The 22,850-nt window shown below is 42.6% G+C and overlaps 1 protein-coding gene across 2 annotated transcripts in view; it reads right to left on the bottom strand.

Moving 5' to 3' along the window:
- The window catches only part of SYT4 (synaptotagmin 4), a 40,039-nt gene that overhangs the window by 11,609 nt on the left and 5,580 nt on the right, over positions 1 to 22,850 (bottom strand). The window contains exons 1-2 of one of the 2 annotated variants that reach the window (XM_081942566.1): positions 12,488 to 12,857; positions 8,446 to 9,260 (exon numbers count right to left, since the gene is read on the bottom strand). In XM_081942566.1, the coding sequence (XP_081798692.1) occupies positions 8,446 to 9,260; positions 12,488 to 12,521 (849 nt within the window). In that variant the 5' untranslated portion in view covers positions 12,522 to 12,857. Of the gene's footprint in view, positions 1 to 8,445; positions 9,261 to 12,487; positions 12,858 to 22,850 lie in introns of those variants that run through there. The other variant, XM_081942567.1, reaches the window with a different exon arrangement.

Consider the following 22,850-nt stretch of genomic DNA (forward strand, 5'->3'; position numbering starts at 1 on the left):
CATTTTTGGCCTCCCAAAACCCCATCCCCTTCACAAAAATGGACATGCAGAGGGCTTGGGAGGCCTGTAAAGTGTTCCTGGGGAGGGCAAAAATGAGCGAAAAACGGGTCGTTTTTTGCTTTATGTTTGCCCCCCCCCCCAGTCCCCAGGAGCACTCTACAAGTCTCCTAAAGGCTATGCATGCCTGTTTTTTTTGCTCATTTTGTCATCCCCCACCCCTAGTCCCCAGGAGCACTTTGCATACCTCTCAAACTCTCTGCATGCCCCGTTTTTCACATAAAAATGAGGCGTGCAGAGGGTTTGGGAGGTCTGCAGAGTGCAAAAACTTTTTTTTAAAAAAATTACTTCTTCAAAATCTTGGTGCGTCTTATACTCCAAAAAAATATGGTAGTTTTCCCAACATTGGCTGGAAATTCTCAAGAATGTGACATTGGGTAGTTAATGATTTAACAAAACCCATTAATCATTGAGATCAACACAGTTAAAATAATATTCTATGTTCTCATATGCATGTTGAAGCAGGAATATCCATTAATCATCAGACACAGCAGAATCAACTGATAATCATTCATTAATCATTAGAGATACTCCTTTCGCTTTGATCAGCCTCATCTTAAATATTGTGCTTCTCCAAGGGTGAAACTCATGTCTTAAAGTTAGGATGGAATGATTAAAGGATGAAAATATGGTGCATAAACAAGGCTGCTACAACAGATGTGTATTGATCTGCCTAGGTAACTGACTACAATTGCAATCTACAAGCTTATTTTTCTTACTTTGCCACGTACCAATTTAGGGGGAAGGAAATAAGTCAAGATAAAAATCCTAAGGGATGCATGTTGAAGGTGTACGGGATGTGACTTTGAATGCATCTTTATCCCTACAGCAACACCTCATTGCATCTCACTACAACTTTGGAGCATGCATGCCATGTCATGATGCCCATCAAAAAGAGGCGGGGCTTATGTGGCAATGCTACAATGATGCTATTGTCACTCTGACACTCCTTGGCAGGCAGAAGTGCCCAAAACAAATTTAGCATGATAAAATGTTCTGATGGATGAGGTGTTTGGTCCCCAGTAAATTCTATCCTTTTCTGAATATCAAAACCCTACCCTGAATGCTTTACTTTTTTCTCCTACTAAACCCACTCCAACAGCCAACCCACCTTCGGCAATCCTTTTCATATTGGGCTATTCTTTAGAAGGTAATATTGAGTTTCCCTAAATTAAAACCATCAGTAAATGGATGGCACCATTTGGCTCTACAAGGAGTGATACCATCTCTTTGTCAATATGCATAGCAGAGATGACAGACAGAGAAATAGATGATGATGATGATGTGTGTGTGTGAGAGAGAGAGAGAAAGAGAGAGATGCTAGGGGGAGAGAGAGAGATGAGAGAGATAAGATAGATGATAGATAGATAGATAGATAGATAGATAGATAGATAGATAGATGATAGATAGATAGATAGACAGACATAGATGATAGATAGATAGATAGATAGATAGATGGATGGATGGATGGATGGATGAATGGATGGATGGATGGATGGATGGATAGATAGATAGACAGACAGACAGACAGATAGAGATAGATGAGAGATTAGATAGATAGATGATAGATAGATAGATAGATAGATAGATAGATAGATAGATAGATAGGAGAGAGAGAGGATGAGAGATAAATAGATAGATAGATAGATAGATGATAGATAGATAGATAGATAGATAGATAGATAGATAGATAGATAAATAGATAGATAGATGATAGCTAGATGGATGGATGGATGGATGGATGGATGGATGGATGGATGGATGGATGGATAGATGGATGGACGGACGGACGGACGGACGGACAGACAGACAGACAGATGATAGATAGATAGATAGATAGATAGATAGATAGATAGATAGATAGATATGGATGGATGGATGGAGATAGAAAGATATAAAAAGAGAGAGATGAGAGAGATAAGATAGATAGATAGATAGATAGATAGATAGATAGATGGATGGATGGATGGATGGATGGATGGATGGATGGATGGAGGGAGGGAGGGAGAGAGAGAGAGAGAGAGAGAGGAAGGAAGGGGGATGATAGATTGCAGGAGATGACCAGGCTGAGCCCAAGGGAGGGGACAAACACATCATCAGCCTCAAGTCCCTTCACACCCATAAGACATCTAAGTCCAGCCCACCCATTGACTTTTATCTACTGCCAATTTCCTTTCACCATTAGTAGCTCAGATTCTTCTAGAGAGCAAAAGGGTGCAATCAACCTATATTCATTTGAATTGCCTAGACTGTAGAGTTCCTGTGTTTGAGATAGATAGATAGATAGATAGATAGATAGATAGATAGATAGATAGATAGATAGATAGATAGACAGACAGACAGACAGACAGACAGACAGACAGACAGACAGACAGACATAGATGATAGATAGATAGATAGATAGATAGATAGATAGATAGATAGATAGATAGACAGACCGACCGACAGACCGACAGACCGACAGACAGACAGACAGACCGACGACAGACAGACAGACAGACAGACAGACAGACAGACGTGTGTGTGGGAGAGATGGTGGGGAGGGCAGAGATGGTATTCAATAGGTTCTGATCAGTTCAGGAGAACCGGTAAATACCACCTCTGACTGGCCCCACCCCCATCTATTCTCTGCCTCCTGAGTCCCAGCTGATCAGGAGGAAATGGGGATTTTGTGGTATCCTTTCCCTGGAGTGGGGAGGGAATTGAGATTTTATAGTAGCTTTCCCCTGAGACGCCCATCAAGCCACACCCACCAAGCCATGCCCACAGAACTGGTAGTAAAAATTTTGAATCCCACCACTGGGGGGGGGGGTCTAGGGTTTCTTGCTTGAGAAGGGTGTTGGATGAGAAGACCTCCAAAGTCCCCTTTAACTCTTTTATTCTGTTATTCTTAAATTCCCAAAAAGTGGATTATCATTGCCTTCTTCAAAAAAATAATTTCACCATCTCAACATATAACGTTGGTATTTAAGGGAAGTCTCTTATCAAGCTCAACTCTGTTTACCTTCTGAACTCAAAATAAGTCTTGTACTGTCACCAGTTGAGATTAGTTAAAATCTATTTCTATCTAAAACCAGATATACTTTCCAAACCAATAATATTCTTAGTCTTTATTGCAGAATGACCTGTCTCCAGCCCCAGTAAGTAGACCAGACCAGAAAATCTAGTGCCCAGGAAGACTTAAAAAACAACAACAATTTACTGAGATAGGCTACAAAAATTGAATCTGAATATGGGATCTCCTGCTCAAGCAGGGGGTTAGACTAGAAGACCTCTATTGGGACCCACCGGTGGCCAGTGGAGCTGGCAGCAGAGTTGGACAGTGAGGGGGTTGGGGAGGAACATGGGCCAGTCCTGAGGGCTGAAGAAAGCTCAGACAAGGGCTTTGCATGAGAGACAGAGAGGGAGAGACAGCAGTGAGGCAGAGGAACAGCTGGAGCCTGTTCCCAGTCTGCGCATTCGCAGAACTACCAAAAGACAAGAACAATTAAGAAAGCAGGGTTTACTTGGGAGTAAAGCCAGACCTTGGAGGTGTATGGCCCCTCCCATAGGAAACAAAAGAGGAGCGAATGGGGAGTGGGCTTTTGCAGGAAACAATTTGTTCATTTGGTCATTTCAAGAGTGGAAAGTTCTGTTTGTGACTATAAGAGACTCTATGCCAGGGGTGTCCAAACTTGGGAACTTTAAGACTTGTGGACTTCAACTCCCAAAATTCCCCAGCCAGCCTGGCTGGGGAATTCTGGGAGTTGAAGTCCACAAGTCTTAAAGTTTCCAAGTTTGGACACCCCTGCTCTATGCCAAGCGCCGCCTTGCCCTGCATTTGGAACCTAGTTATTTGGCAGCTCTCCAAACGAGATGGGGTGTGTGTTGATAAATATTCCTCTGAAAGACTGTTTGCCAAGCCTTGCTGACTGTGAATGAAAGGAATTCACAGTCGTGTAAATAAAAGGTTTTTTTTCGGGGATCAAGACTCTTCTTCTAAGGAAGCCTGGGTCAGAATAACCTCCATGGTTCCTTCCAATTCTATCATTCTGTATTCTGAGTGTGCTATACCTCCTCCCACTTCTGATACTCCAGTTAATTAGGGAAGCATCTGTCTCCCTTGGAAATATTAACTCATGACACTGGATTTTTTTTAAAAAAAAATAGTACTTTTTGCCTAGGTATCGGTTCCTGAATGTTTCTTTCAAAATCACCTTTCTTACTTTCTATATCTTATATTTGCTAAGCAAAGTCACACGCTTAAATCCTAGATTTATAATGACAAAATCTATTAGGCTTTAAAATGAAAATGCTATACCTTATACCGTTTTCATTTTGAACGTTTATAGGGTGTGTTTCATTATAGATCTAGAATTTAGTGGATGAGTTTCTTTAGCAAACATTCCTTTGATACTCAGTAAGGGGAAAGTGGGTAAGTATGCTGACTTTTGATTCCTCATCTTGTCCTGAATGTGTTTAAGATTTGTGTGGTGATGATATGGGTGACAACGTATAGTCCTCAATGGAACTGCATCTGCATGCAGTGGAGTACCCCAAGGCTCTGTTTTAGGCCCAGTACTCTTCAACATCTTCATCAATGATTTGGATGAGGGGATAGATGGGGAACTTATCTAATTTGCAGATGACACCAAGCTGGCCGGAATAGCCAACACTCCAGAAGACAGGCTTAAGATACAGAAGGATCTTGACAAACTTGAACATTGGGCTTTATCTAATAAAATGAAATTCAATGGTGAAAAGAGTAAAGTTCTACATTTAGGCAAGAGAAACGAAATGCACAGGTACAGTATAGGTGGTACCTTGCTCAACAATAGTAATTGTGAAAGGGATCTTGGAGTCCTAGTGGACAACCATTTAAATAGGAGCCATCCGTGTGCAGCAGCTGCCAAAAAAGCCAACACAGTTCTAGGCTGCACAAACAGAGGGATAGAATCAAGATCACCTGAAGTGTTAATACCACTTTATAATGCCTTGGTAAGGCCACACTTGGAATATAGCATTCAGTTCTGGTCGCCACGATGTAAAAAAGATGTTGAGACTCTAGAAAGAGTTGCAGAGAAGAGCAGCAAAGAGGATTAGGAGACTGGAGACCAAAACATATGAAGAACGGTTGCAGGAACTGGGTATGTCTAGTTTAATAGAAAGAAGGACCAGGGGAGACATGATAGCAGGGTTCCGATATCTAAAGGGTTGCCATAAAGAAGAGGGAGTCAAACTATTCTCCAAAGCACCAGAAGAAGCAATGGATGGAAACTAATCCAGGAGGCAAGCAACCTAGAAGTAAGGAGAAATTTCCTGGCAGTGAGAACAATTAATCAGTGGATTAATTGCCTTCAGAAGTTGTGGATGCTCCATTAATGAAGTTTTTAAAGAAGAGATTGGACAAGCATATGTCTGAAATGTTATAGGCTCTCCTGCTTGAGCATGGGGTTGGACTAGGAAATCTCCAATATTGCTTCCAAATTTGTTACTCTCTTATAATGCTTTATTGTTTGATAGCCCAGGGGTGAAATTCAGCAGGTTCTGACAGGTTCTGGAGAACCGATAGCGGGAATTTTGAGTAGTTCAGAGAACCGGCAAATACCACCTCTGGCTGGCCCCAGAGTGGGGTGGGAATGGAGATTTTGCAGTCTCCTTCCCCTGCCACGCCCACCAAGCCACGCCCACAGAACCGGTATTAAAAAAAAATTGGATTTCACCACTGACCTAGCCTAATCCCTGGACCGTGTCTGTAATTAGTTTGTGTTCATCCAATATTTTAAATCACAAATAAAATATTAATATTACTGTCTCAGAGGCAGAAAGGAGCGGAATTGTTTCTTTGGCAGTTGATCTGATTACCTCTGGATAGAGTTTAATCAACAGTTCACAGCCGTCCTGCGGACTGTTGTCTAATTTCTTGTTCCTGTCAAAGCTCGTAAACTATTGACTTACTGTGTATCTTTGTGCTTTGATTGCTACACTATGCTTGACAAGGAACTCAAGGTGTCTCCTGGTCTGCCTCCTGTGAAATGAGTTTGTCTTACGAAGGAAGCTCGTAAAATTCAGCCAGTAGATTATTTCCTTTATCCTGTCACAGGCGTGAATTATGTCCGAATTATTGCTGATCCTACCAAATCTGTGAGCCCCACTCTTAGAGCTATTAAGCAGTTCAGCATTATGCCCCCCCCCCCCGCCGCCCCCGGGTACTCCATAATCAATCAGAGCATAAGAGAGCTGCTCTATTGTGATGAGTTGAGTTTGATGCCTCGATGCTGATAACACAAAATATGTCCTGCGGGCTTTTGTCCTGATGCAAGTTCCTACACTGAATTTGCCAGGGTGCAGGATCTATCCCTGTTAATCAGCACAGAAGGGTCATCAAACCAAGTTTTAACCACAGGCAGGATGGATCATTAACTACAGGTTGGGTCTCTGCAATCCCTTGGAGAGCTGCTGCCAGTGACATCGACCTGTGGTCCTGGCTCATTTAAAACACCTTGTAATATTCTGAGACATGGCTTATCCCACTACGTTGTACACAACTCTGGAAGTGGGTTGTTATCTTAAGTGCCCAAACACGTGCGCTAACTACTAAGTGGGAATTGGGAAAGGGAGACTTAGATTCAGTCTCAAGAGTTATTTTATTATAAGTCGTTTCCTTTCCTGCCTGAGTGGTGAGGTGGCCTAGAGGTGGAGTTCTCGCCTCACAATCAGAAGACTGTGAGTTCGATCCTGGGTAGCGGCAGATATTTCTCTCTCTGGGCACAATGGGAATGTATCGGCTGCGAACTCCGCATCGACGACAGGAAGGGCATCCGGCTAGTAAACACTCAGGTACATTCAGTGGCTCCGACTCCACCCTGATGCAAGGGATTATGGGGGCTCATTAAAGGGCCAAAAAAATTCCTTTCTTGTCTGGCCTGATGTAAGTGAAAAGAGAATATTGTCCAAAAGTGCTTTTCCAAAATTGGACTTCCTTGTTTGCTTGTTTGTTTTTTTCTTTGAAAACATTTCTTAGCTGCAAAACTGGATGTTTTCCTTGAAATGTTTTCAAGGGAAAAATAAATGAGAAAGTCCAGTTGCCTTTTGGTAAAGCACTTTTAGGGCTACCTTAATGATTGATAATCTCATAGACAGAATATGGGTTTGCAAGTCCTTTTATCATGTTTAGATTTAATATTGATTGTTTCCTGATTGCTTATTTGTACCCTATGACTAGCATTAAGTGTTGCACCTTACGGTTCTTGATGAACGTATCTTGTCTTTTTATGTACACTGAGAGCATCTGCACCAAAGACAAATTCCTTGTGTGTCCAATCACACTTGGCCAATAAAGAATATTCTATTCTATTCTATTCTATTCTATTCTATTCTATTCTATTCTATTCTATTCTATTCTATTCTATTCTATTCTATTCTATTCTATTCTATTCTATTCCATTCTATTCCATTCCATTCCATTCCATTCCATTCCATTCCATATTTTCTATCCTGTTCTGTTCTGTTCTATTCTATTCCATTCCATATTTTCTATTCTATTCTATTCCATTCCATTCCATATTTTCTATTCTATTCTATTCCATTCTATTCTATTCCATTCTATTCCATATTTTCTATTCTATTCTATTCTATTCTATTCTATTCCATTCCATTCCATATTTTCTATTCCATTCTATTCTATTCCATTCCATATTTTCTATTCTGTTCTATTCTATTCTATTCTATTCCATATTTTCTATTCTATTCTATTCTATTCTATTCCATTCCATTCCATTCCAAATTTTCTCTTCTCTTCTCTTCTCTTCTCTTCTCTTCTATTCTATTCTATTCTATTCTATTCTATACCATTCCGTGCCATATTTTCTATTCTATTCTATTCCATTCCATATTTTCTATTCTATTCCATTCAATTCCATATTTTCTGTTCTATTCTATTCTACTCTATTCCATTCCATATTTTCTATTCTATTCTGTTCTGTTCTGTTCTGTTCCATTCCATTCCGTTCCGTTCCATATTTCTCTTTTTTATTCTATTCTATTCCATTCCATTCCATATTTTCTATTCTATTCCATTCCATTCCATATTTTCTATCCTGTTGTATTCTATTCTATTCTATTCCATTCTATTCCATATTTTCTATTCTATTCTGTTCTGTTCCATTCCATTCCATTCCGTTCCTTTCCATATTTTTCTATTCTATTCTATTCTATTCTATTCTATTCTATTCCATATTTTCTATTCTATTCCATTCCATTCCATATTTTCTATTCTGTTCTATTCCTAATTCATTCATTTCTTCAAAATGTCAACAGGATGCTGCTATTCATACAACTCACCTCTTCAAAATACTTCTCAAGTAGGAGGTGGGAGGGGGGGTAGAAAGAATAAGTAAGATCAATTACCCTAACATTTTTCTTGATGATTTCCTTGTTCATCAGCATCCTTCCTTCAGACAACTCGATTCCTGATAAGGGAAACAGGACTTCTCCAATGACATCATCACGGGAGAACCGGTCAAAGCTCAGAATCATAAAATGAAGGCTCAGATCTTGAATTTGCGTATAAGGGATTCCATAAAAGGTGAACGTTTCATCAAAAGCGGGATCTAAGGTTTTCCTCAGCACTCTAGTTTTCACCTTGTGCTTCTTCTCGGGCAGTATTGTCATTTTAATGTATGGGTCAGAAGTCATGGATTGTTCATCCATGGCTGGTAAGCCTCTTGCTTCTTTGATGTTCACCATGAAGGCCTTCTTTTCGAAGTTGTACTCTAGGGAGAAAAGGAGTGTCCCTAATTTATCTTGCTTTTCTTCAGAAGATATTGAGGTGGTAGACTTCAAGCTGTCAGGAGACACTGAATCTTTTTCCCTCTCGGGAAAAAGCTTTGGAGTGAAGCCCTCAACATCTGAAGAAGTTGGTACTTTAGGGATCGTTTTGGGGAAGTTGCCATTCAGGTCTTGTTTCTCCAGGTCAAGATGCAGAGACGTCTTTGGCATCATGGGCTTGTTTTTGGCTTCCCCTTTGTCCTCTGCGCCAAACTTCTTCTTGCTGTTAAGGTTCTCCGGATAAATATCAACACCCTTCAGCACATGGACAAATTTGTAAGGAGGAGTCTTGTTGTCTTTTGAAGATTTGCGTTGGCAGCAGATCCAAGCAAAGAGCGAGACGGTGAAGACCAGCCCAAAGGCACTGAAGATCCCAACCACGGTTGGGATTTCATCTGCAAATCAAAGCAAATGTCAACAACTATAGGAACGGCGGGCTTCGGAGATCACAAGTGATAGTTAACTTAGCAAGAATCCGGCAAAATGATAGAGTGAAGCAATTGGACTGTACAATATACTAAGAGAAAGCATATTCATTTTGTGCCCCCTGCAGGTATCTATGAAAAAAAAAAATCCCGTCTGGAGAGTTTTCTCCAAATGCATGCATGATTGAGAGAAATAAGAGTTTAGCAATCATGGTTTGTAATAAACAGACTGGGGCAATTAAATTTTGTGGGTTTCCTAGATAAAGTTACGGATTCACTAAATATACAAAGACGCTTCATTCCCTCTTACATCCTTCACATTTTCCTTTTCATCTGGCCGATTAAAAAAAAAAAAAGATTTGAAATGTATTATCCCCATAATGTTCACTTTCATACCATATCTTTATACAAACCTTTTATAGAACAGATTACAATACAGCAGGAAAATATTAACTTTGATGAGTTTTTTACACCAGTCTGGCATACTGATATTAAGCTCAGTGTTGATATAGATAGTATACAAAGATTTCCCCCCCCCCCTGTTATTTCATTATCTCCTATGTGCATGGTTTATATTGTCTTTTCTAATTTCAGAAGAAACCGATGAGGATTTTCAGAAGTCTTGGCAATGTAGGTGCCTAAAGAACAAGGGTTTAGCCTCTGCTTCTGCAAGCACAGCAACTATTATTTTTCCCCCTTCTCTGTCAGTCAGAGAAAACAGCCCACATTCTAGACAGCAATAGGGAAAACAGCATGGAAGCGGCAATGACATCTGGAGTACAGATAAAAGTGGGACACCAAGGAGATCATTAGCATTTCATGAGTAAGCAGCACAGGGCCAAATGAATGCCACTAATTGGAAATCCAATTCTGCCCATAAGTAACATTTCCGAGGAAGTTGAAGTGCCAGGCACTGGCAACAGCCATCCAAACGAAAACCTACCTACTCCTCACAAAATGGGAACGCATGAAATATTAATGCAGAAAAGAAGTGTGTCTTTCATGCGCGGGGACAGGTATGCTAGGAGATGTGTGCTGTATTCTTTCTGGCAGGGTGGATTTTCTGGAGAGGAAAAGTGGATGTGTCCTTGACTATTCTTATTGGCGAGGAAGACTCCGCTTTTAAGTGGGAGAAGGGTAATGCACTCACCTCTCCGTTAAAATAACGGGACAATGAAATGGACCTACTAAGCAAGCATTGAAAGGGTTGAGTATGGACCATTGCCATTTTTGGAGGCATTGCCTTCTGGCATCTTGTCTTTTGAAGAGAGGACTTCTCCATTTTTATTAGGGTTGATAAATGAGAAGACAACATGTGGTTGTACGTTAGTCTGCAGGAAATTTTGCTTTGGGATAAGACGTTGGTCAGTGGGTCAGTTCCCTGTATCCTCTTTCTATGTCACTAACTCCCTTCACACACACCCTTTTTAATGTCTCTTCCAGTTGAGGGACAACTGATCAGCAGTGAGGAAATGACATTTCCATAAGATGCTTACAATGTGGGTATTAACTCCCATGAACAGGTTTTAATTGCCAACCTCTGTGTTTGCAGGTACTGCTTAGAAGCCTGCACCCAGAAGATTGTTCTTGGGAGAAAGTTACAGGTATTAATTATCTTCCCAAAGTCAATTACGAGGCAAGCAAGCTGTCGCAAATGAAATTAGAAGCACCTAGGAGGGGATGGATCAAGAAGAATTCCAAGAATTCCCAACTCATCCTGCTCTCTCTTAACCCCCAGTGGGAACACCATCTGCTTTGATGCTGTTTTCCTAGCATCACCTAGGTATTCTAACATCTGTGTGAGAACGAGATGCCGACTTGAGACTCTACCAGCTATCAAGAAAAAGAACTAGGCAGATTTCAAGAGTGTCGATATGCACATTCTCTGCATGCAAACTGAAGTCAACATTGAAGTGATTTATTTTAATGGAAAGCCAGAAAAACGACTTGACCCAGGTATGGAAGAAATAGTATATGTTGCTTAGAAATGATCCCATTGTCCCAGAAGAGGCCATCAAGAGTTTAAAACACAATACTTTGTCGGTAAAGGTGGTACACTGAGAGCATGGCATGGCAAAGACAATCAATGAGACAATGTTCACTCACTCCTCTACCTCACACTTAAACACCTGAAAAAAAGAACTCTATGTATTTTTTTCCCCTTGGTCCACAAATAAAAACTAATTTATTCAGCTTTCCAGCAAAGGAGAGATACCAACGCAAGGGTTGATTTTGTTATAATTTTCAGGTTTTCACAGCCAAAGCCACTTCGAGTTTCTCTCTGAAATCTTGCACCGAGTTAAAAGCATGAGGTAACACACTTCAATGTGCATTATCCAAGAAACAGCACTTATGAGGAGTGGCAAACAGACATCTACTTAGAGGTAGAAAGGCATAGCGATAGAAATGTTGAGATGGATGACTAATCTTTTTTTAAGTGTCTAGTCGCTACCCTTGCACTAACGGAAGCAATTATGACCATATTTTTCCCCCCGAGAGCATGTGGAACAGAGGTTTGAAATGACTCATCCTCTTCTCGATCACTGCTTCCTTCCAACAAAGATCGAGGCAAATCCAAATCCATCCTTTCTCTGTCCTCAACCCCCTTACTCCGGTCCTTATATTCTGTTTGCAACATCAGGGGAAGGAGGACAGAAGGAGGAATAATCCAAACATCTAAAAGCAGCAGCAGAAGAGAAGAAGAAGAAGAAGAAGAAGAAGAAGAAGAAGAAGAAGAAGAAGAAGAAGAAGAAGAAGAAGAAGAGGAGGAGGAGGAGGAGGAGGAGGAGGAGGAGGAGGAGGAGGAGGAGGAGGAGGAGGAGGAGGAGGAGGAGGAGGAGGAGGAGGAGGAGGAAGAAGAAGAAGAAGAAGAAGAAGAAGAAGAAGAAGAAGAAGAAGAAGAAGAAGAAGAAGAAGAAGAAGAAGAAACAAACTTTTGTCCAATCCACCCATCCTGCCACAGATGCTTGGAAAGGGAGGCACAGAGCCCGCCACCCCCACCCCACCCCAGCCCCAAGATCAAAGTGGAAACACGCAAGGGTTCTAAGTCCCTAAGGAGTCCAAAATGGCAGAGTCATCTACTTTGCTTGAGAAGGACCTGGGAGGATTGGATAGGGTGGGGTGGGGGGAAATGAAACCCACCTGGATTCGCATTTTGTAATTTCTCCCTTTTTTTAAAAAAAAAAAATCTTTCTTACCAAATTCTTCTCGGCTGGCTGTAATCGGAGCCATGTTGTTTGCTGCGTGCGCTGTCCAAGGTGCTGAATGTTTCTTTTTTTTCGCCCCCTTCTCCTCCTGCCTCTTTTTTCCCCCTCCGGCGGATCCCCGCGCAAAAAGGCAACACGCGCGCAAGCCCACCAACCAAAACAGGGGAGACTTGTTTCCCGACTCGGCGCCAATACCAGCCCGAAAGACCCGGGAAGGTTTGGGAAAGAGGAGGAGGAGGAGGAAGAGGAGGAGGTAGAGAAGCAGTCGCGGGTGGGAGGGGGACAGAGAGATAAAGAGAGACGGAAGAGAGGGCAGGCCTGGTCGGGTCTTCCCCTCCGTCACAGCAATTCGTGAGCCCTTGTCCGCTGGTTCGGGTCTTCTGAATCACCGAGCTCTGAGCTCGAAGACGTGGTTGAAACCCAAATTGACGCAATTCTGACGCTACCGGAGTGAAATCAGTACCTCCTCCCCCGCCCCTTCCCCCCCCCCACTCCTCCACTCCTGAGACACCAGCCCACATTCATCAATTATTTTAACGGCTCTGCTGCAGGAGATTAGCTCACATTCTCAGCCGGGCGTAGATAGCAATGCTAATTTCTAGGGCGAACCCTGCCTCGCGTTTTTTTGTTTTTTTATGCATATATTTTTTGCTGTCTGGCAGTCTTAAACCTGGGAGACGGGGCTGAGGAGAGAGGGAGAAAGAAAGAGGGGGAGGGGACAGGAGAGAAAGAGAGAGAGGGAAGGGAGGAAGGGAAAGAGAGAGAGAGTGAGAAAGAGAGATATATGATAGAGGGGGGAGGGGGGAGGGAGAGAGAAAGGAGAGAGAGAGGAGAGAGGGAAGGAGAAAGGGAGGAAGGGAAAGAGAAAGTGTGTGAGAGAGAGTGAGAAAGAGAGAGATAAGACAGTGAGAGAGAAAGAGACAAGAGAGAGGAGAAAGAGAGGAAAGAAAGAGTAGAAGGAGGGAGGGAGGCAGGCAGGCAGTGGAAGAGTGAGAAAGAAAGATATGAGGGAGAGAGAGAAAGAGAGTCTTTTTTAAAGAGAGAGAGAAAGAGGAAAGAGAGAGTAATAAAAGAGAGAAGGGAGGAGGAGAGGGGGGGGTATTTACAGATGTAGGAAGTGAAGGGGGGAGGTAGGGAATGTCCCAGACACAATTTCTTTTTCCCCTGAAAATGCTTCTTTAGAGCAATTTGCCAGATAGCTGGAATGCTCGCTAGGGGGAACATTGAGCACTGATCCCCGGACTGACTGGAATAGGCGTAAACAGATTACACCTTGTTAGAGCTCCATTCTAAACAGATTGTAGCTTGTTAGATGTAGCTTCTAAACAGATTGTGGGGTTTTGGACCTACCTGATACCTCTTCCACCCTCTTCTTCTCTCTGACGCTTCACACCCACTTTTCCCTCACATTTTTATTTTTGAAATCTGTCCTTGTAATGCCAGGCATTATTAACAAGTTCTCCATCATAAATGGACATCCCTGGTGGATGGGTCCTGGCTGATCTTGACAAAGTCTGCAGCCTTGGGCTAGATTGGGATGGAACGGGATGAAGCACCACCAGGAAATCTGGAGGAAAGAATGGGAAGCTTAAAAACAGAAGGAAACAATGCCCAACCACTTTTCTATTGTGTCCTGGAAAGGTGCATAGTCATACTCCAGAGATATTTCACCAGAAGAGTCCTCCACTCCTCTGCTTGCAACAGGCTACCTTATGCCACCAGACTTGAAATTTTAGGCTTAGACAGCATAGAACTACGCCGCCTTCGGTCTGACCTAACCATAGTGCATAAAATTATCTACTTCAATTTCCTACTTGTCAATGACTACTTCAGTTTCAACTACAACAATACAAGAGCACACAACAGATACAAACTTAAGGTAAACCACTCCAAACTCGATTGTAGCAAATACGACTTCAGCGACAGAGTGATCAATGCCTGGAATCCACTAGCTGACACTGTGGTTTCCTCCCCAAACCCCCAAAACTTTAACCATAGACTGTCTCCTGTTGACCTCACCCTATTCCTAAGAGGTCTGTAAGGGGTGAGCATAAGCGCACTAACATGTCTACCATCCCTGTCCTAATATTCCCTTGTATTTATATCCATTTCATGTATTCATAATCTTGTATATACATATCTATTATCTTATACATGCTTGACGAAACAAATTAAAAAAATAAAATAAATAAAGCATTGCTATGGAGTCACTAGGAGTAAAATTTAGCCTAAAAGAAACTCTACATTATAAAATGTACAATCTATTCTCCAAAGCACCTGAAGGCAGGACAAGAAGCAATGGGTGGAAGCTAATCAAGGAGAGAAGCAACCTAGAACTAGGGAGAAATTTCCTGACAATGAAGACAATCAGTTCTTCCATACTACTCTCCTTATGCTTCTCTGCACACTCGCTCTCCTAACGGGGAGCTTACTTACTTAACAGCCCTTTTAAAAAAAGTAATGTCTCAGTAGCTGCTCAGTATCTGCTTCTAGAGTGAAGTTAGAGTTCCATGAAAGATACTACATTGAACTCCATGGGATTACTTACCATGCCGCGGTGGCACAGAGTGCAGTACTGTAGGCTACTTCTGCTGATCACCGGCTGCCAGCAGTTTTGCAGATCGAATCTCACCAGGCTCAAGGTTGACTCAACCTTCCACCCTTCCAAAGTGGGTAAAATGAGGACCCAGATTGTTGGGGGCAATATGCTGACTCTGTAAACTGCTTAGGGAGGGCTGTAAAGCACTGTGAAGGCATGGGACCTAGTTACCTGCAGGATCGCATCTCACCCCACACATTTCTACGACCTATCTGCTCTCACAGGGAGGGACTCCACCAGGTGCCATCCGCCAAGCAGTGCCAACGGGTGGCGCCTAGGAGTAGAGCCTTCTCTGTGATGGGCCCAACCCTCTGGAATGACCTCCCCTCCGATATTAGAACTATTAACGACCTCCGCTCCTTCCGACAGAAGCTTAAGACCCACCTGTTCCAATTAGCTGGTTTAGCCGATTTATAGCTCCATCTTTCACCTCCTGGCAAACATTTTATTGTGGAATTTTTAAGGGAATTTTAATCTTATTTGTATTTTAATTAAATATGGTACAGTATATTTTCTACCTCCTCCGTCTACGTCTATGTTTATGTATATGTATTCTATTTTGATATGTATATGGTTTTTAATAATGACTGTACACCGCCCTGAGTCCCGTTTAGGAGAGGGCGCGGTTTAGAAATAAAAGCTTGATTGATTGATTGATTGAAGTGGAATATAAGTGCTATTGCTATTGCTCTTCCTTCCTCCCTTCCTCCCTCCCTCCTTCCTTCCTTCCTTCCTTCCTTCCTTCCTTCCTTCCTTCCTTCCCATGGCGGTGCAGTGGTTAGAATGCAGTACTGCAGGCCAACTCTGCCCACTGTCTGGAGTTCGATCCTGACTAGCTCAAGGCTGACTCAGCTTTCCATCCTTTTGAGGTTGGTAAAATGAGGACCCAGATTGTTGGGGGCAAGAGGCTGACTCTGTAAAACTGCTTGGAGGGGGCTGTAAAGCCCTGTGAAGTGATAGATAAGCCTAAGTGCTATTGCTATTGTTATGTAGATATGTCTAGAATTGGGCTAAAAATATATTTCTGTAGAAGCATGGAGAGGGGAAGATCTGGACTGCTCCTCCTCCTCCTCCTCCTCCTCCTCCTCCTCCTCCTCCTCCTCCTCCTCCTCCTCCTCCTCCTCCTTTATAACTTTCTATGCTCCATGTAGATACTTTATTCCTGATCTGTAACTTCCATAAAGTCCTATCTTGGAATAATGTTTTCTATCTTAAAAAAAAAAATACTCGTGGTTTTCAGCTGTCTGACTTTGCTCAGGAACCAGGGAATTGAACCGTTCATATTCTCAAAATCAACCTGTCCTTAAACCCACCCCAAAGCTGGCACCGTCTGTTACCTTATAAAAATCAAGGTGAAAGCTAAATTGATTCCCACTGTCCCTGTGTTTTAAAGGGCTGCTGGTATCAATTCAAAACGTATCTTGAATGGCTGCAGACCAACATTTTAATATCTCTTGGAATTCTGAATTCACAACTAGAATCAAAACATCCATGCAGGCAATTCAACATAGCGCAAAATAAAGAAAAAAGAAACATTGGTTTAGCACATTGTTAGTGGGATCCTGAGGGACGTGGTGGCTCAGAGGCTAAGATGCCGAGCTTGTCGATCAGAAAGTTGGCAGTTAGGTGGTTCAAATCCCAAGTGCCGTGTAACAGAATGAGCTCCCATTACTAGTCCCAGCTTCTGCCAACCTAGCAGTTTGAAAGCATGTAAAAATGCAAGTATAAAAAATAGGGACCACCTTTGGTGGGAAGGCAATAGTGTTCCATGCACCTTCAGCATTAAATCATGCCGGCCACATGACCATGGAGATGTCTTCGGACAGCGCTGGCTCTTCAGCTTTGAAATGGGAATGTGCACCGCCCCCTAGAGTTGGGAACGACTAGCACATATATGTGAGGGGAACCTTTACCTTTAGCTTTGCAGGATCCTGAAGAGAACCCGCCTTTAGAACAATTTGATCCAACGTACTATTCTTTGGTGACTTGAGCTCCAATTTAGAATATGGAACAGTCTGGCAATACATTTAAAAATATCTCGTAATGTTCTTGTAAATAAACCAGTGGAACAAGTTGTCTTTGGAAATTGTGTGTTCTTCTTTTAAGAAGAAACTGGACAGCCATCTATCAGAAATAGTGTAGTATAAGATGTTTCAGCTAAATAGTGGAAATATCACCAGTTACCAGGATCTTACTATCATATGTGGTGGACATGTGGAAAAGCAAAAAATACTGGACTAAGATAAAGATATGGTTGGCAAAGATGATAAAACAACGTATTGAGTTAAAACCAGAAATTGTTGGGGATATTGCCCAAAATTTATCATAAAGAGAATACATATTTAATTATTCATATTTTAACCATGGCTAGAATTGTATTTGCACAATATTGGAAAAGTGAAGAGATCCCTACTGAAGAGAAGGTGATTAGGAAAATATTAGAATGTGAAGAAATGAATAGACTAATAGACTAACATTGGCAATTAAAGAGGAAGAACAAGCTGATTATTATACCACATGGGAGGTGTTTTGCCTATGGTTAGAGAACAAAAAGAAAGAAAATTGGAAATATAAGAAGAAGATAGAAAGAAGAATAGAAAATGTATTAAGACAGAGATAAGAATCAAATGATAATTGTTAGCATTAGTATGATGAAAATAATTATATTCAATGTTATTATTGTATTTATATTAGAAGACATGTTAAAAGACATGTTAAGAAGGAAATGAAGAGATTTCTAAGGTTTAACTGTACAATGTTTTGTAATTTATGGAGGAATGTTGCACAGAAATATGTGTGCTCAGATGACACACTGCTTAAGGAAAGACGAAATGTACGTATTTTAAAATTTTACAATAAAAAAATCTTTTTTTTAAAAAAAGAAATAGTATAGATATCCTGTGAGAACCATGGGATGGACTAGATGACCTCCAAAGTCCCTTCCAACGCAATTGCTGTTACTAATAGAGGTGATCAGCAATAAAATATCTACTTTGGCCTATGCCCCAGTGATTCAGGTTGCTTATGCCCAGCACAGATGTTGTGATTGTGTTTGGTTGCGCTAATGCTACTATTTTATTTATGTTTTTAATTATTGGTTCTGTTTTTTACTATGTTTTTATTTTGTTTTAATTGTTAGCCACCCAGAGTCCTATATATGAGATGGACAGTGATATAAATGCATTCAATATATAAAGAACCCAGGGGGCCTATAGGTGGGGAGAAAATGAAAATATCTATAGATTTCTCCATTCAGCTGCGCAGATGCAAAAAAAGGGATTGCTCCCAATGCATTGTGATTCACAGAGCTTGGAAAAAGATTGGGAGAATAGAATAGAATAAATTGGAATGGAATGGAATAAAATAGAATAGAATAATATGGAATGGAATGGAGCTCATTCTCCGTTTCAAAGCTGAAGAGCCAGCATTGTCTGAAGATGTCTCCGTGTGACCGGCATGACTAAATGCTGAAGGAGCACGGAACGCTATTACCTTCCTACCAAAGGTGGTTCCTATTTTTCTCCTTGCATTTTTACATGCTTTCAAACTGCTAGGCTGGCAAAAGCTGTGACAAGTAACGGGTGCTCACTCGGTTATGCGGCACTAGGGATTCAAACTGCCGAACTGCCGACCTTTCTGATCGACAAGCTCAGCATCTTAGCCACTGAGCCACTGTGTCCCTTGACAGATAAGCATGGGTTCTAGCAAATCTACCCTTTCAACCATACTGTATACTGCAAAATCCCCATTGCCTCCCCACTCCAGGGAAAGGATACTGCAAAATCTCCATTCCCTCCGCACTCCAAAGGAAGGATACTGTAAAATCCCCATTCCCTCCACACTCCAGGGGAAGGATACTGCAAAATATCCATTCCATCTCCACTCCAGAGGAAGGATACTGCAAAATCTCCATTCCCTCCCCACTCCAGGGGAAGGATACTGCAAAATCCCCATTCCCTCCTCACTCCAAGGGAAGGATACTGCAAAATCTCCATTCTCTCCCCACTCCAGGGGAAGGATACTGTAAAATCCCCATTCCCTCCCCACTCCAGGGGAAGGATACTGTAAAATCCCCATTCCCTCCACACTCCAAGGGAAGGATACTGTAAAATCCCCATTCCCTCCCCACTCCAGGGGAAGGATACTGCAAAATCCCCATTCCCTCCTCACTCCAAGGGAAGGATACTGCAAAATCTCCATTCTCTCCCCACTCCAGGGGAAGGATACTGTAAAATCCCCATTCCCTCCCCACTCCAGGGGAAGGATACTGTAAAATCCCCATTCCCTCCACACTCCAAGGGAAGGATACTGCAAAATCTCCATTCCCTCCCCACTCCAGGGGAAGGATACTGCAAAATCCCCATTCCCTCCTCACTCCAAGGGAAGGATACTGTAAAATATCAATTTTCTCCCCACTTCAGGGGAAGGATACTCCAAAATATCCATTCTCTCCCCACTCCAGGGAAGGATACTATAAAATCCCCATTCCCTCCCCACTCTAGGGGAAGGATACTGCAGAATCTCCATTCACTCCCCACTCCAGGGGGAGGTTACTGCAGAATCTTCATTCCCTCCCCAGTCCAAGGGGGAGATTACTACAGAATCCCCATTCCCTCCTGATCAACTGGGACTCGGGAGGCAGAGAATAGATGGGGACGAGGCCAGCCACAGGTGGTATTTACCAGTTCTCCGAATTACTCAATTTTTTTGCTATCGGTTCTCCAGAAATGGTCAGAACCTGCTGAATGCTACCTGTGTCCGTGCTCCCCCTTCCCCATGCATGTGTGCGTGACCCCTCACCCCCATGCATGTGCATGCATCTCTTTCATGTGCCCCCCCCCATGTGCCACAGAGACCCAAAAATCTGCTGGCAAGTGGGAGATGCACATGCATGTGCGTTGGAGCTCAGCTGAGACAACAGCTCGCATGCCTGCAGAGAGGGCTCTGCCATAGCTTCTCCATCATAGATATAGGGTATGTTACTTGAAAATAGCATTCAATTAGAAGACCTCCAAAGTCCCTTCAAACTCTGTTATTTTTGTAACTTGAGCTTGAAAATAAACAATGAAAGAGAAGAAAGGGTGTTACTTTCATGGATCCCATCTTTCTGCTCCTTCCTTCTTTCATTCAACCCTCTCTCACTCTTGTCAATGCATTTCCCCTCCATCCCATCTGTTCCTCCCTGCTCCTACCAACATCTGAAAACCATGGTTCTCCATGCTGCTCAGCTCCTGAGGGGTAATTACATTTAGCTTGGGTCTGTCAGCCTTGTGAGGTATACCAGACAAAAAACACTCAGCCAGATGAGCTAATTCTACTTTATTGTCGAGCTACACTTAAAGCATCTTGCAAGTCTGGCAGTCTATCTGTCAAGCGCCAGGAAAATCAGGAGATCCAGACAGTTCAAATGGGTACAAAGATGTATTGCAAGCCTAAGCTCTCTACAAAAATCTGAGCTACTAACAGCCCAAGCAAATTGGCAGTAGATCAGACTCAAGGGGATTCAAGATGGGCTGGGCTTTGATCTCTTGTGGGTGTGAAGGAACTCATGACTGATGATGCATTTGACCCCTCCTTCCAGCCTGGTCTTACAGTACCTCTCCCCCCAAACTCTTATATCCCAGGAAATTAGAGAGGGTATCTTCTCAGCCTCTTGCCGCAGCCACATTCCTGCTGCAAGCGAAGCTGTCATCCAACTGTATCCTTGTCTGCATCTCCCAAGACAATTTGCACATACCATTACACAATCAGACTAAAAACAATTAGCCAGCGATGATCAAAACAATAGTTAAGAAAAGGGGAGGAGGGAGAAGTGAGAGTTGAGCCAAACAATGCCAGGATAGTGAATGTATATTTAGTTACACCTGTAGCTAAATGTTAACACAACAAAACCAGAACATCAATATGTAACACGTGCTCCTATTGCACAGAGCCTATTGATCTGCCTATCCAAAGAGCATCAGTTTTATGTTAGTGGCATACAGTCAGCAGCATAATATAGAGGCTGCGTCTGACCCATTGATGCATGTCGCTGAAGTGGGTGGCACAGAACAGGAAGTCTAGCGGGGATGCCCATTAGTGTTAAGGAGGAAGACGGAGCTGTCAATTAGCGGCTGACAAAGGTGTTTTTCCTTATGGGTTTCTTGGGAGGTAAGGAAGGCCGTTTCTGCAGGCGGTGGGTTGCAACGAGACAGGCAACCTTGCAAAAATGCCTCCCTGCCAAAGCAAGCGGGGGGGAGGGGGGGTGTCACTTGAATGAGCATCAATACGGACAATTTAAAATGTGAGAAGACAATTGAATTGAGCGCAAACCCCAGGAAGGAGAAAATGTCTTGCCTGAACAGACTAACATTCTGTACGTCATCCATAGTGAGTACTTTGTGGACCATGGTTGTACACACCAGTGGTAGGTTCCTCCCAGTTTGGACCAGTTCGGCTGGGTTGCTGGAACCAGCAGTGACCCAGGCCTGCCATGTCCCTGGACCGGTTCTCCCGGTGGCGCTGTAGCTGCCGCCATCTTGTTTTTAGCTTCTGCACACCTGCAAAAGCATTTTTATAGTATTGCGCATGTGCACACATAGCACATTAAGTGCACGCATGCTTCGTGACCAAGAGTGAACCGGCAGTAGCAGCTGACAGAACCCACCCCGGTGCACTGGTGAGACCACACTTAGAATATTGCTCTAGGATAGGGGTGTCAAACTCAAGGCTGCCAGGCTGTATCCAGCCCACAATGTGGTCGGATCTGGCCCAGGGGACTGTACTGGTCTACCCAATGCAAACAGGAAAGATTGGGCCAACAACGACAACTGTTGCAGAATCCCCATGGTCATACGATCAAAAGTCAGATAATTGTCAACTGACTCGTATTTATGACAGTTGCAGTGTCCCATGGTCATTCAATCACCTTTTGTGACCAGAAAAGTCAATGGAAAAGCCAGATTCACTTAACAAACATGTGACTAACTGAACAGCTGCAGAAAGTTCATAAAATGAGGCAAAGCTCACTTAACAACTGTCTTGCTTAGCAATTTTGGGCTCAATTATGGCTGTAAGCTGAGGATTACCTGCAACAAACTGAACTTTGCCTGGATTATTTATGTTGTCCTTAAGAATAGAGTAGAGTAGAGTAGAGTAGAGTAGAGTAGAGTAGAGTAGAGTAGAGTAGAACAGAACAGAACAGAACAGAACAGAACAGAATAGAATAACAGAGTTACAAGGGACCTTGGAGGTCTTCTAGTTCAGGGGTGTCAAACTCATGTCATCACATTGTCGTCATGTGACGTATCGTGAGTATTTTTTTCCTTTGCTAAAATGGGGATGGGCATGGCCAGCGTGTGACGCATCTGGCCCACGGGCTGCGAGTTTGACATCCCCATTTTAGTTCAACCCCCTGTAGCATTTCAGACAAATGGCTATCCAACATCTTCTTAAAGACTTCCAGTGTTGGGGCATTCACAACTCCTGGAGGCAAGTTGTTCCACTGATTAATTGTTCTAACTGTCAGGAAGTTTCTCCTCAGTTCTAGGTTGCTTCTCTGGTTGATTAGTTTCCACCCATTGCTTCTTGTTCTGCCCTCAGGTGCCTTGGAGAATAGTTTGACTCCCTCTTCTTTGTGGCAGCCCCTGAGATATTGGAACACTGCTATCATGTCTCCCCTAGTCCTTCTTTCTCTTAAGCTAAACATACCCAGTTCCTGCAACCGTTCTTCACATGTTTTAGTCTCCAGTCCCCTAATCCTCTTTGTTGCTCTTC

Source organism: Natrix helvetica (genome assembly GCF_964273705.1).
Source record: "Natrix helvetica genome assembly, chromosome: 2".
Classification (NCBI taxonomy): Eukaryota; Metazoa; Chordata; class Lepidosauria; order Squamata; family Natricidae; genus Natrix; species Natrix helvetica.